The sequence below is a fragment of the Sciurus vulgaris genome (genome assembly GCF_902686455.1).
Source record: "Sciurus vulgaris genome assembly, chromosome: 14".
Lineage (NCBI taxonomy): Eukaryota > Metazoa > Chordata > Mammalia > Rodentia > Sciuridae > Sciurus > Sciurus vulgaris.
The window spans coordinates 77,377,772-77,394,125 of NC_136475.1; the positions used below are offsets into that span (position 1 = coordinate 77,377,772).

General features: G+C 37.9%; 1 protein-coding gene across 1 annotated transcript in view; it reads right to left on the reverse strand.

Moving 5' to 3' along the window:
- SPATA31H1 (SPATA31 subfamily H member 1) overlaps window positions 1-15,871 on the reverse strand; it is a 37,825-nt gene extending 21,954 nt beyond the window's left edge. Inside the window, exon 1 of the mRNA XM_079109931.1 lies at window positions 14,987-15,871. Coding sequence (XP_078966057.1) covers window positions 14,987-15,151 — 165 coding nt within the window. The 5' untranslated portion in view covers window positions 15,152-15,871. The remainder of the gene's footprint in view (window positions 1-14,986) is intronic.
- Window positions 15,872-16,354: the final 483 nt, after the last annotated feature.

Here is a 16,354-nt window from a genome sequence, read left to right on the forward strand (position 1 = left end):
GTACCTCACACATGTGAGGCAAGTGCTCTACCACTGAGCTATAGTCCCAGCCCTCCCAAAAACCTTTAAAGCCATGAATTTAGTGGTCCTAGATTGATAATGCCATAGTCAAAAGCAAATGAAATACTCTCTGGGGAAGATATTCATCCCAGGCTTCCATAAAATCTTACAAATATTACTTTTCATTTTACTGTGAATCTAAAAACTGCTTTAAAATAGTCTTTTTACAAAGTTAACAAGGAATCTTCAAAATTGAGAAAGCCTGAGATTCAAGCCTTAGATGCAAGAAGTTGTATCAAACAGCATAAAGAAAAGCAAAAAGAGAAAAGCCAAACTTAAGTTCACTATAGAATGCTGAAAAGACAAAGAATCTTTATATATATATATTTTATATATATGTATTTTTTTAATATGGTGCGGAGAATCGAACCTGACGCCTCACACATGCTAGGCAAGTGCTCTATCACTGAGCCACAACCCCAATCCCAAGACAAAGAATCTTTAAAACAGCCAAAGATAAAACATACATTATATTCAAAGGAGTAATAAGATGACTAGTTGACATATTGTTAGAAATATTGGAAACCCAGTCAATAAATGGGCAAAGGAACTGAACAGATACTTCACAGAAGAAGAAATACAATTGATCAACAAATATATGAAAAAAATGTTCAACATCTCTAGCAATTAGAGAAATGCAAATCAAAATTACACTGATATTCCATAATTCCAGTCAGAATGGCAATTTTCAAGAATACAAGTAACAATAAATGTTGGGGAGAATGTGGGGGAAGAGGTACACTCATACATTGCTGGGTGGGACTGCAAATTGGTACAACCACTCTGGAAAGCAGTACGGAGATTCCTCAGAAAACTTGGAATGATACCACCATTTGACCCAGTCATCCCACTCCTAGGTTTATACCTAAAGGACTGAAAATCAGCATATTACAGTGACACAACCACATCAATGTTTATAGCAGTTCAATTCACAATACCTGAATTATGGAACCAACCTAGGTGCCCTTCAACAGAAGAATGGATAAAGAAACTATGGTATATATATATACAATGAAATATTACTCAACCTTAAAGAAAAATTAAAGTATGGCATTTGCAGGTAAATGGATAGAACTGAAGAATATTATGCTAAGTGAAATAAGCCAATCCCAAAGAACAAAAGGCTGAATGTTTTCTCTGATATGTAGATGCTAATTCACAAATAAGGTGGGGGGGACTAGACAGAGGGGAGTGAAGGGAGAGGAGAGGGGAGGGGGGTAGGACTGATAGTAGAATAAATGGGATATTGCTATGCTATGTGCATATATGATTATATGACCTGTGTAACTACAACATGTACAACCAAATGAGAAGTTGTACTCCATTTATGTATGATATGTCAAAATTCATTCTGTCACGTATAACTAATTAGGACAAGTTTTAAAATACATATTAAAAAATAATTTCAAATAAATGGAATCATGTAGTATGTACTAAAAAAAGAAAAGAAAAGAATATTGAGAACCAGCTGGTTTTGGTGGCACAAGCCTGTATATCCTAGATACTTGAAGGCCAAGGCCAGCCTCAGCAACTTAGTGAGACCCTATCTCAAAATAAAAAATAAATAGGGCTGGGGATGTAGCTCAGTGGTAGAACACCCATGGGCCCAACCCTTAGTACTGAGTGAGAAAAAAAAAAAAAATATATATATATATAGAGAGAGAGAGAGAGAAATATAGAGAGAGAAAGAAATATGAAATATATACAAAAAATATATATATACTTTTATATAGAGAGAGATATGTGTGTATATGTGTATATAATTTATACTTATATAAAGCCAGGAAACAACAGAATTACATTTTTTAATGTGCTAAAAGGAGGTAACTACCTACCTAGACTTTTTTTTTTCCTTTTTGCATTGAACACGTGCTTCCCCACTGAACTACACCCAGACCTTTTAATTTAAATTTTATTTATTTATTTAATTTTTTGGTACTGGGGAATGAACTCAGGGGCACTTTACCACTTGGTTCTATCCCCATACCTTTTTTAATTTTTTGAGACAGGGTCTTGCTAAGTTACTGAGAGCCTTACTAAATTGCTGAGGTTACCCTCAAACTTGTGATTTTCCTGCTTCAGCCTGCCATGTTACTGGGATTACATAGGTGTGTGCCACCATGCCCAGCTAGACTTTGATACTAGTGAAATTACAGTTCAAATTTTAAGGTGAAATAAAGTAAAAAAAAGAAAAAAAAAAAAAAAAAAAAAAAAAGAAAGAAAGAAAAAAAAAAAATAGTTGATCTGGCTAAAGCCAGATCTGGCTAAAGCTTCCAGAAAAATGTTGAATAGAAATAGTGAAAGCAGGATTTATCCCAAGAATGCAACATAAAAAAAAAAAAAAAATCAACGTAATATACTTCCTTAATAATATAAAGGGAAAAACATGCATGATTATATCAATTGATGCAGAAAGAGCAATTGACAAATTCAATACCCATGCATGATAAAAATAGTAGTCATGGGACTGGGGATATAACTCAATTGGTAGTGCTTACCTTGCATGCACAAGGCCCAGCTCCACACACAGAAAAAGAGAAGAAATTAGTAATTAAACTAGGAATAGAAGGAAATTTCCTCAACACGATAAAGGACATTGCAATGGATCCAAAGTTTATTCCCCACCTCACCCCCCTGCCCCACTTTCCAAATTCATGGTTAAGTCCTAAACCGCAGGTGATGTCATTAAGAGGAGGGGCCTTTGTAGGTGATTAAGTCACAAAGTGGAATTAGTGTCCTTATAAAATGGATTTCAGAGATATCCTCCACACTTCCTGGAAGGAAGTAGACAGCTGACAACTCAGAAGAGGGCCCTCACCATACATGCATCAAGCTCCTCAAGTATGAGAAATAAATTTCTGTTACTTGTAAGTCACTTAACATTTTGTTATAGGAACTTATGCAAAGACAGAAATTAGTTTCCAAGTGGGGGTGGTACTGAGGTAACGAATACCTAAAAGTATGTCATAGGTAGAGGCAGGAAGAGTTCTGAAGTTCCTGCTAGAAAAAGTTCACTTTGTCGTGAATGGACCATCAAGTGTGATTCTGTTGAGAGTTCAGAAAGAAAAAGTAGGAGAGTTGTAGAGAAATCTTTCATCATCATCACATCTATATCATCATTGCAGCATGTTGATAGACATATGGACAGTAAAGACCATTCTGATGAGGTCTTAGATAGAAATAAACAGTTTATTGGACAGTGGTGAAAAGGTGGCAAATAACTTGGCTGAGTTGTGTCCATGTTCTTGTGTTTTATGGAAAATTTTTGTTTGAACATCAAAAAATCTTGGAATTTCATCAGTGATGAGAGGTATCTGTTATTTTAATGAGATGAAAAAGAGGGATTGCTTCTGTTCCTACAAGGCTGGGATAACCGGGGATGACCATGATTCTAAAATCTTATTAAGACATTACCAGAAAGGAAGGTTACAAGTCAATATTTTTCATGGACATAGATGCAGAGATCTCAAACAAAATGTTAACAAACAAAATAAAAAATATTATGAATGACATCAAGAACATATTTTATTTATTCTAGGGATTCACAGTTGTTTTTCCGGGGGGGGGGGAGGGGTGTACTGAAGATTAAAACCCAGGGCACTCTACTGAGCTACATCCCCAGCCCTTTTTATTTTTTATTTTGAGACAGGGTTTAGCTAAGTTGCTTAGGGTTTCTCCAAGTTGATCAGGGTGCCTCAAATTTGTGATCCTCCTGCCTCAGCCTTCCAAGTTGCTCAGATTACAGGTGTGAGCCACTACCCAGCCCACAGTTGGTTTATTATTTTAAAATCTCTATGTAATTCAACAAATTGATAGAATAAACAACAAAAACCATATGATCATCTCAATAGAGATAGGAAAAGAACTTAAACTTAAGCCTTTTATAAAGAGATAAAAACTTTAATTTAATTTTTTTTTTTTTATTCCAGGGACACTTGGCCACTGAGACACATCCCCAGTCCTATTTTGTATTTTATTCTAGAGACAGGGTTTCATTAAGTTGCTTAGTGCCTCACCATCGCTAAGGATGGCTTTGAACTTGAGATCCTCCTTGCCTCAGCCTGCTGAGCCACCACGCCCACCTTAATTTAATTTAATTTTGGTACCGGGGATTGAATCTAAGAATACTTAACCATTGAGCCATATCCCCAGCCCTTTTTACTTATTGTTTTGAGAAAGGGTCTCACTAAGTTGCTTAGGGCCTTGCCAAGTTGCTGAGGCTGGCTTTGAATTTACAATCCTCCTGCTTCAGCCTCCCAAGCCGCTGGGATTACAGGTGTGTAATTTAAAATTTTAAATTTTAAAAAGGAAAAAAAATTGACACCCACTCATACTAAAACTCTTAGCATAAAAGAAAAAGGAACTTCCTTAATTTGACAATGTTTGAAAAGACATATAACAAACATTATATATAAATGGTGAATTATTGAAAACTTTCCTTTATACACAAAAAGGAGATCTCCACTATACCAGTACTATCAAACACTGTACTGGAAATCCCAATCATTCAATAAGTTAAGAGAAAGAAAAATCGTTAAGGATTGGAAAGGAAAAATAAAATTGTTACTTACATGTGGTATAATTTTATGGAATATTTTTTTAAACCCTACAGAAAATTAGAATTGGTAAGCAAATTTAGCAAGATCTCTAGGTAGAAGAAAAATTTATTGTACTTGTAACAGTGATCCACTTTATGCTTTGAATATTGCCCTTGCTGCTCTGCCACTGCAATTTATTTTTAAAATGGACATGTTTCCTTCTTTTCCTTTCTCCCTGCCCCTCCCTAATCTCTCCCCATTTCTAATTTCAGGGGAAACAGAATTACCTTTCTTCCCCATCCTAGGCAGATTTATCTCTCTTTGGGTACACACCCACCATAGGAACACTTTGGGTATGATACCAGAAGATCTCAGAAATGACTATCTCCCAAATTAACAAGTGAATTACAACCCTAACAGAGAACATGTGGAATGCCGCCTTTGAATCACCTCTATAAAAGCCCCCTGTGTTCCTGCTGATGGGTAGAATCCCAGCCTTTGGGACAGGAGTTCCTGTATTTCTCCTTTGCTAGCAAAGCAATAACCCTTCTTTTTCTTTTTTTTCAAAACCATGTCCTCATTATTGGATTGGCATTGGGGACAAGGACTGAGCTTTCAGCAACATAATTCCAAGTTTCAGCATCGTCTAGAAAATGACATTTAAAAATCTACACCAAGCCAGATCATCACCTATGAAATAACTACTCCTTTTCCCTACTGTCTTACTTTATTTTCTGTTACTTGAACAGAATAAGTATGACTGGTTAATTTATAACGAAAAGAGGTTTATTTTAGCCCACAGTTCTGGAAGCCCAAGAGCATGGTGTCAGCATCTTGTCAGCTTCCAGTGAGATCCTCATGCAGCTTCAACTCAAGGCAGAAAGCAGAAGAACAAGTGGGTGTGTATGGAAGAGAAACGGGGGGGGGGGGGGGGGGGGGGGGACAGCTGGGGTAGCTAATTCAATCCTGAGAGAGTGAGAACTCACTCCCAATGCTGCTAGTTTGCCAACTAAATTTGCATTTGACATTTGACCACTAAACTATTGACTGCAAAAACTAGGGGACAACAATGTATTTCTTTGACACTTAGAAAGAATAATAGAAAGATAGAGAATCTATAAATTAGAAGAAAGAAACCCACAATTCTTTCTCTTTTTTTGGTACCAGAGATTTAATCTAGGGGCCATTAGCCACTGAACCACATCCCACCCTTTTTATTTTTTTTGAGACAGGATCTTGCTAAATTGCCCCGGGTTTTGCTAAGTTGTTGAGGCTGGCTTTGAACTTGTGATCCTCCTGCCTAAGTCTTCCAAAGCTGTTGGGATCACACATGTGCACCACCACATCAGGCACCAATCAATCTTAATGTGTGATCTTGAGTCACACGGTGTAATAATTTATGTCATTTATAAGACAATTGGAATTTTAATACCTAAGGGTATTTGATGACATTATGGAATTTTTGTTAATTTTTAAGGTATAATAATGGTACTGCAATTAAGCATTTTGTTTCGAGACTGATATTCACTGTTACTCAGGTTGGCCTTAAACTCTTGGCCTTAAGAGATCATCCTGACTCAGCCTCCCAAGTAGTTGGAACTACAGGCAGGTACCACCCATTATCCGACTTATTAGGAGCTTTTTTTTTTCCTACCTGCAGTACTAGAGATTGAACCTAGGGCTCACACATGCTAGGCAAGTGCTCTACCACAGAGCTAAAGCTCATCCCCCCACCCTTTTTTTTTAAATGTCGAGACATGGTCTCACTAAGTCACACAGACTGGCCTGGAATTTCCAATCCAGGTATCTGGTATTATAGGTATGTAGCACCACACCTGACTTAATTAAGTTTTTTGGTATCTTTATCTTTTAGATACACATGCTAAAACATTTACAAATGATATTTTATCTGAAATTAGCTTCAAAAGAGTTCATTTCCACAGAGTTGAAACTGGGCAATGGATCCATGAAGATTTATTTATACACTTTCTTGTGCTTTTGATTTGTTTGAAAATTTCATTTAGGAACTGGAGTTGTGGCTCAGTGATAGAACACTTGCCTAGCATGTGTGAGGCACTGGGTTCCATTCTCAGTACTGCATATAAACAAATAAAATAGAGGTCTGATAACAATTTGAAAAAAAATTTTTTAAGTCTGCAACAAGATGTTCTTTAATCTCAAATTAATGATGCAGGAAGTATTTATGAACCCCATATTCTTTGCTGTACTCAGAGGTTATAACATTCAATAGCAGGAATACGGGTTAGATGAGATATTACTGATATCTGCTATAGAAACACACAGCATTTTTCTGGGCATTACATCTTTACAGAAATGAAGGCTACATACAGAATATTTGCAAGTCAGACCACTTGAAGACCTATCTATGTGTAGATATTAGGCAGAGAAAAGGGTTCTTACCAGACTACCTCTATCTTTTTTTTATTTGACCAGTGATTGAACCCAGGGGTGCTTAACCACTGTATCCCATTCCCAGCTTTTTTATTTTGAGTCAGGGCCTTGCTAAGTTGCTGAGGCTGGCTTTGAACTTGCAATCCTCCTGCCTCAGTCTCCCAAGTTGCCCCACAGTGCAGACTATAAAGACAGCTGTGCTGGCTTCACTAAATTAAATCCTAGTTTAAGAATCGCCACTGATTTTTTAAAAATGGTTTACAGGTAGAAGGCATCATCTGAAAGCTACAACTATTTTGTAGAAAATAGTATTTGCTTTATGACAAAGAAATTTGAATTTAGCAGTTGAGTCCCTTTTATGCCACTGGGAGATACAACACAGTAGCTTTTTCTTTTGACGAAATGTTTCACACTTGACTGGAGTTTGGGACTTTATTTTTTTGGATTGCACATTATTCCCAGAAGAGTGGTCAGCTCCAAGTGCCCTAATTGTTCAGGTCAACAACACAGCTTATGTGGAACACCTGCTATCCTTTTGGAGGTCTAGAATCGTAGTATGTCCGGGAAAGCATGTACAGTGCAAACTCTGTGCAATGAGCATCAAAAGAGTCCCTAAGAGACATATGTGGTCATTAAGTTCCAGATGAAGCTTAAATTAAACACATCCCATGTGACTTCACTGAGACAGGCTCAAGGATATAGTGCATGGTTTTCTCAGTCTATGATATGAGTCTCTTCCCTTTAGTAAGTGCTTTATATCCTTTGGCTCTGTTAGATCATAACCATTGAATATGACAACATCTGAGTTCTCTGAGGTTTCCTAGAAAAATCATCAAACCTGGAGGTCGTCTTCAGGACTCCAACATAGTCACTCATTACATTTCTAAAATATTGCACTTCTGTCCATAAAAGTCCATGTAAATTCTCTTTGAGGTCATCATGTTGTATATGGTGCTCACCCTATATACAGCTTTATGGGGAACACTGGAGGACTCAAAAATGATAATAAAAGCACCCTGCTCTATGTGGCTGATCACTTAACATATAGTTAAGTGTCGACTAGGGAACAAAAGGTAGAATGCACGGAATGGGGCAGTAAAATTTTTTTAAAAAAAGAAAATTTCCTTTAAAAAATGAGAAAAAAAATTTGCTGGGCATGGTGTACAAGCCTGTACTCCCAGAAACTTGGGAGGTTGAAACAAGTGGATGGCAAATTTGAGGCCAGCCTTGGCAACTTAGCAAGACTGTGTCACAAAATAAAAAATTCAAAAGGCTAGAGATGTAGCTCTGTGGTAAAGCACCCCTGGGATCAATCCTCAGTACTCACCCCCACACAATAAATAAACAATATTTTAAAAATGAAAAATAATCGCTGGGCATGGTGGCGTACACATGTAATCCCCGCAGCTCAAGAGGCTGAAACAGGAGGATCTCAAGTTGAAAGCCAGCCTCAGCAATTTGGGGAGATCCTAAGCAACTCAGTGAGACCCTGTCTCTAAATAAAATACAAAAAAAGGCTGGAGATGTGACTCAGTGGTTAAATGCCCCTGAGTTCAATCCACAGTACCAAAAAAAATTTAAAAACTCAATCATTTGCTATATAGTTTACAGAAACCCTCGATTGACAACTAAATATTATGAGAGAAATCAAGGAAGTACATAAACAAGACCAACGCATTCATGAATTAGATTTGTTTTTAGGATGTCAATTATCCCCAATCGGAACTATAAATTCAGTGCATCCCAATCAAAATCCCCTACCTGCTTTGTGTAGCAATTAACAAGATGATTCAAAAATGTATATGGAAATGCCAGACCTATTCAAAAAACTCAAAGTTGGAAGATGTATAGTAGTAAGTATCAAGACATTACAAAGCTACTTTATTTAAGACAGTGAGGCTTTGGTAAAAGGATAAAGATTAACCTAAGAAAAAAAGTCTTGAACCAGGGACTGGGGTTGTGGTTCAGTTGTAGAGCGCTTGGGGCTTGCCTAGCATGCATGAAGCACTGGGTTCAATTCTCAGCACCACATATGAGTAAGTTAGTTAAATAAAGATCTATCAATAGCTAAGAAAATATTTTTTAAAAAGTCCTGAACTAGAGCCACACATACACATTTACCAGATTTATGACAGTGTCACCAATGTATCTCAATGAGAAAATGCTGATATTTTCAATAAATAGTGTTGGAGGAAAGGAATGGGATTAGGGTGAGGGGTAAGGAAGGGGTGTAAATGCAGGATGGGATTTAAATGTTTAATATTTTGCTCATGATGAATTTTTTTGTCATTAATTTGATTCTTTCTCCTCCTCCTCTTTTTTTTTTTTTTTTCTTTTTTGTGGTACTGGTATTGAAGCCAGGGGTCCTATACCACTGAGCTACATCCCCAATCCTTTTAACTTAATATTTTGAGACAGGGTCTTACTCATTTGCCCAAGCTAACCTTGAACTTGTAATCTTCCTGCCTCAGTCTCCCAAATCACTGGGATTACAGGTGTGCACCACCAGGTCTGACCTTGAATTTTCAATAATATTGAATTAAATATTGTCTCGATTACTACGTTTTTCAGTGACCCTTAAATTTTGTGTGAGGTAAGTGCTTCACTGATCTTACCCTAGTCCCTACCCTACTGGAGGAATTAGATATCTATGTAGAGGTGGGAAAAGAAATATGATCCCTATTTCCCACCATATACAAAAAAGTAATTTGTAGATCTAAATGTGAAATGAAAAGAAAAATGAGGATTAATGAAGAAACAGAATATATACATGTCCTGGGGGTAATTAAAGATATCCAAAATGAGGGGTAAGAGGGGAGGGAGTACTAAACAGAAAAGTGAAAATTCATTAATAGGATTTCATTAAAATTCGGAACTTCGATTCATTAAGACACCATTGCAAGAGAATAGGTAAGTCATAAAGAAGAATTTATCTTTAATGTATCTGGCAGAGGACCCATATTCGTATTTAAAGAATTCCTACAAATCAATAAGTAAAAGAGGGCTAGTGTTATGGCTCAGTGGTAGACTGCTTGCCTATCATGTGTGAGGCACTGGGTTCGATTCTCAGCACTGCATATAAATAAATGAATAAAATAAAGATCCATCAACAACTATATATATATATATATATATAATTTTTTAAAAAATAAGAGACTTCTAACTCCGTATCATGTACAACTGTAACAGGGGTTCATTTGATGCTTTGACTATCCCTTGTTGCTTTGAAACTTACATGTTTTTTCCTTTTTCCCAACCTTTTCCCTAACCTTCTCCCTGATCTTCTTTTCCCTAACCTTCCCTTTCCTGCTCTTCATTTCCCTAAATTTCTCTTTCCTAACCTTCTTTTCCCTCATCTTCTTCCTTCTCCTCATCTCTCCTCCCTAATCTTATTCTCTCCACATCACCTCTGTAAAAACCCCCTGTTCCTGCTGATGGGCAGAATCACAGCGTCTGGGACAGGAGTCCCCTGTGTTTCTCCTTTGCTAGTAAAGCAATAAACTCTTTTTCTTTTTTCTCAAAACTGTGTTCTTGTTATTGGATTGGCATTGGGAACAAGGACCGAGCTTTTGGCAAGGCAACTACAAAAATGGGAAGTTATACTCCTGTATGTATGATATAGTAAAATACATTCTACTGTCATGTATGTATTTGTTCTAAATTTGTTCTAAAAACAAATTTTAAGACTTTAAGATTTATAATGAAAAACATATGTAAAAGACTGACAACCTAATCATTAAAGATGCACAAAAGATTTGAAGGAGCAGTTCACAAAAGAGAATTTCCAAATGGCCAATAAACATGAGAAGTTGCTCAATATTATTAGTCTCAAGTAAATGCACATAAAACCACTGTACAGTACCACACACTCACCACAGTGACTAAAACAAAAACTATGCACAATACCAAGTATTGGCAAGATGGTGGGAATGTAGAGCAACTGGACCTTCATACTCCACTCATGGGAGTGCAAATTAGTGTAATCACTTTAGAAAACCGTATCACCTAATAAAATTAAACAGACATCCCACATTGCTGAACAATTACTTATTGAAAATAAGGATTCCACGGAACAACATGTCATTTGTGATTAACATTCTGGAACTTGTTTTATCTTATCATGTAGATATAAATTTTTAAAATATGAAACAAGAGATAGTTGATTTTTTTGAAATGCAATATGCAAGAATTCCAGACATTTTAGGTTACAAAGCAGGTTTTTGGTCTCTTTTTTAATGCCATAATAGGTAGTTGTTAAACTTCATGCTTTTCGACAGACATTGAAATGACTTCTAAATTCCTAAGCGGGGGACTGGAGATGTAGCTTAGCAGTAAAGCTAGTATGTACAAACTCCGGGTTCAATCCCCAGTACTGCAAAAAAAAAAGAAGAAGAAGAAGGAGGAGGAGGAGGAGGAGGAGGAGGAGGAGGAGAAGAAAAAGTTTTCTTAAATTCCTAAGGAGGTTGATGGGATTATGACAGTGAAAGAAGTCTGAAAGTTGAAGGTTGGAAAGTAAGGCTTGATGGTGCACACCTGCTCAGGAGGCTGAGGCAGGAGGGTCACACGATGGAGGACAGCTTCAGCAATTTAGCAAGACTCTGTCTCAAAAATAAAAAATAAAAAGATCAGAGATATTACTCAATAGTAGAGCATCTTGGAATTCAATCCCCAGTACTGCCAAAAAAAGCACTAAGAAATGCTTTTGTAGGCAATGAGGTACTAAGAGATTTCATTACTTTTAGCAGAGTGATAGTTTCAGCTTTGGGGATTTTGTGTATGTCTTTTTGTTTTGTAAGGGCAGGGTCTATTCCTAAACTATAAAAAAAAAAGTTCATAGGAAACTAGTTAGGGGACTGTAAATACCTAAAGGAATGAAGTCTTAGTTAAGAGTAACACTAGATCTGGGTTGCTGCATTTGAAAGATGTTTTTGGGAAAAAAAAATTGAAAAGACTTTGAGACTTTGTGGTCCTGTAACAGTGGTCCCTTTTATGCTTTGGATGTAGCCCTTGCTGCTCTGCCATTGCAACTTATTTTTAAAATGAATATGTTGCTTTCTCTTCCTCTTTCCTGCCCCTCCCTGATCACAGGGGAAACAGGATTACCTTTCTTCCCCATCCTAGGCAGATTTATCTGAATATATACCCACCATAGGAACAAAATAATACACACTTTGAGGATGCTACCAGTTCTCAGAAATGACTATCTCCCAAATTAACAAGTAAATTACAACTCCAACAGAGAACAGGTAAAATGTAGCCTTTGAGTCATCTCTTTAAAAGCCCCCTGTTCCTACTGATGGGCTGAATCACAGCCTTTGGGACAGGAGTCCCCTGTGTTTCTCCTTTGCTAGCAAAGTAATAAACCTTTTTCCTTTTTCTCAAAACCATGTCTTCATTATTGGATTGGCATTGGGGACAAGGAATGAGCTTTTGGTAACAGTCCAACACTTACTTTTTTTTTTTTTTTTTGGTACCAGGGATTGAACCCAGAGGTGATTAACCACTGAGCACTGAGCCACATTCCCAGCCCTTTTTATTTTTAATTTTGAGACAGGATCTCACCAGGTCGCTTAGGGCCTTGCTAAATTGTTGAGGCTGGCTCTGAACTTGCAATCCTCCTGTCTCAACCTCCTGAGCTGCTGGGATTACAGACATGCACCAGTTGGCTGGGCTCAATAACATCTTTTTCTCTGACATTCACAATCTATGCTGGCATTGCTCATTTTTTATGATGATGGAAATATTCTCAATATTATGGCCTTTAGACACGTGAGCATTTGAAGTATAGTTAGTACATTTGAGAGATTGAATTTTAGATTTTATTCAATTGTCATTAAAAGTGGCTAGAAGATACCATATTGGACATCAGAGGTCTAGGTCATTAATTGAGATACTTAATGAGTATCTTCATCTAAATTTTACAAGTACTTCCAATGTCATACAGGTCGAATGTCCCTAATCTGAAAAATCCCAATCTGAAATGCTCCAAACTCCAAAACTCTTTGAAAACCAATGTGATATCACACATGGAAAATTCCACAGCATGAAACTTTTTGTTTCATGCACAAAATTATCCAAAATATTGTATAAAAGGAACTTCAGTCTCTGTGTACAAAGTATATAGGAAACATAAGTAAATTTCCTGTTTAAATTTGGGTCCCATCCCCAGGATATCTCCATGTATAGGCAAATATTTCAAAAATCCCCCAAAACTTTCATATTCCAAAACAAGTATAGTCTCAAGCATTTTGGATAAAGTATACTCAACTTGGAGATCATGTTTTGCACCCCACTGCACTCCTAATGTTTCCTATGTTGTTGAAAAGTTCATGATCTTGCCAGGCACAGTGGCGCGCACCTGTAATCCCAACATCTTGGGAAGCTGAGCCAGGAGGATCGCAAGTTCAAAGCCTCAGCAACTTAGCTAGGCCCTAAGCAACTTAGCAAGACCCTGTTTCAAAATTTTTAAAAAAATTAAAAAGGGGTATGGGGGGCTGGGGATGTGGCTCAGTGGTTAATTACCTCTGGGTTCAATCCCTGGTAGCACACACACACACACACACACACACATACACACACACACAAATATTAAAATGTCATGATCTTGTCAGTCTTTTGGGGTTAAAATTGAGAACCAATTTATTCATTTCATAACATATATGAAGCACATACTATACACCAGGCCATACACTAAGTGAATCCAATCCTTGTAAGAAATGATGATAACATTTATAATTAACTCTTTGCATCAGGAAAAATGTTTAGTCCCTTCCTTCTCCTTCTGCCTCACCTCTCACATCCAAACTTTCACCCTACTTTCTTCCCCATCCCTTTCATGTCCCTGAGAGCACAGCTTTTTGCCTCATCCGTTTCTGCTGTATCCATCATGCCCAGAGGAATGCATATGGTGATGGAGGTGGGCGATAGCTGTTTGGGAAATGAATCCATGTCCTCTTCCTGCTCTGATCATTTTATTTCCTCCCTCTTTCCTACCAAGCATTAACATAGCTTATCTATGCCAGAGAACTACCATATAAATTTACAAGAGTTATTTAAAGCCTTGTTCTTGAAGTATGGTCCTCTGTCCAACGGCTGCAGCATCTCCTGGGAGCTTGTTAGAAATGCAGGATCTCAACCCCTACATCAGAATTACTAAATCAGAATCTACTTTTTAACAAGCCCTCCCCAGGGTGATTTGTATGCACATTAAAGTTGGAGAAATACAGCTCTAAAATGCAGATTTAAGTGCATTTTTACCTAGCTTTAAAATCTTTGATGTCTTTTAATTGCATACAGAATCATGTTTGTGTAAAGTGTTCATCCAGCATTCAAAACCATCTAATGTGACCTCTGTCAACTTTCCACCCTTTTCTCCCCGTGAATTCTCTGCACTTCTACATGCCCTTCAGACTGGTGTCCTCACCTCTTCTAAAACACATCCAATACTCTTCTCCTTCCCACACTTTTCCCCAGTCTATTCCCTCTTGGAAAGTCTTACATCACCCTTCTCCCTCCTCCAACCACAACATTCACCTTCAAAATGTTACCCTTCGTTTGAAGCAAAACGCAACCTGAGGTGCTCCGGAAGGCATTTTAGAGATTAGCCTACCTCCCATGTCTTCAGCAATATTCAAACCTCTCTCTTTCTCTCTCTCTCTCTGCCCCCCCCCCCCCGCCCACCACCACCCCCAACAGTCTCGCTAAGTTGTTTAGGGCCTTGCTAAATTGCTGAGACTGGCTTTCAACTTGGAATCTTCCTGCTTCAGGCTCCCGAGCCGCTGGGATTACAGGTGATGGTGTTTTATTTTTCCTCAATGTTAGTACACATATAACAGGTGCTCCATCTTGTTACAATGAATTGAAGGGTAAAGGCTCTATAGTAACCTATGGGAAGACATCCCTGGGCATTGTCTCAGTTCCCCCCTCTGCTCCATCCAATTCCTCCCACCACCCACAGAAAGGAGCAGTGAGGTTCAAGGAAGAGTTACATCACATACCTCTGAGTCTGTCTCAGCTGCCACTTGCGTCCAACCCCTGCACCTAGAAAACAGCACCCAGACCCCACTAACAAGGAAACTAACTAATAGTAGAAGGCTGAGATATGGTGGCAGTGGAATAGCCAGTCCCCAAATTGGCGCCATTACTCAGCCCCATGCCCTTCTCAACCAAAGTTTTCTGCCTCAAGACTGGGCCTCCATGTGACATCACAATGGGCATTCCAAGGTGAATCTGACAGGATCCAGCCAATGTGCATGCTCTGACACCATCTGCTGCCCCTTCCTGCACTGCCCAGTGATAGTCAAAGGGAAGGAAAGAGCTCATTTACCACTCTTCTAGGATTAGGTTGGACAACTTGTCATTATGTAGAATGTAATGAGGCAGAGTTTCAAAGGAGCAGGTTTTCTAAGTGGTTTGTTCTTCTCCACAAGCATTTTCTGGAGCCAGTCCCTCCTTAGAGAGTCAGGTGTGGGGTCATATGTTCCAAACTACTATGCATAACTTTAATGTGCTAATAAAAATTAATTAATTAAAATAAAATTTACAAAACAAAAATACAGGGACAAATAAATCTAAGAAAGCTAGGATAGTTTAAGTAGGTACTTCCAGAAAATTTGAGACATGGTTCCTTGAGTCCATGGCTTGACACATTTCCTAGCTGCTTTTGCACCAAGACGGGGAAGAAATGTCACTAGGAGAGATGAAATAGTTTTAGAGGATCACTCTACCCCAGAACCTATGGTCTCATTTCCAAATCTGTACCATTTATTTTATCATTGCCCTCAGAGTTGACTGGCTTCTCTAGGGTTAATTCACTGTAAACAAAATTTATAAGGAATCAACTTTTGTTATAATCAAGATGAATAAAACTGGTTAGAACGTTTTCTTTTCTTATAAGAACATTATTCTGGAAAATCAATCTAATGAACTATTGAATAGCAGACAGTGTTTTGTTTTAATTTATTTGGTACTGGGGATTGAAACCAGGTACACTTAACCACTGACAAACACTGTTTGAGAAGACAGACATGGTCTCTCACTTTGTAGCGTTTTTAGTCTACAGAGGCAACCTAAATAATATTCTTGGAAAGCCCATCGTGAAGAAAATTGTTAAATAAACATGGTCATAAAATACTCTGCATTCAGTACAAGAATTAAAATTCTAATTCTAAAAGAATGAGCTGGGCGTGGTGGCACATGTCTATAATCCCAGAGATTCAGAAGCCTGAGGCAGGAGTGTCGCAAGTGCAAAGCCAGCCTCTGCAACTCAGCGAGGCCCTAAACAACATAGACAGACCCTGTCTCAAAATAAAAATAAGGGGCTGAGGTTGTGGCTCAGTGGAAGA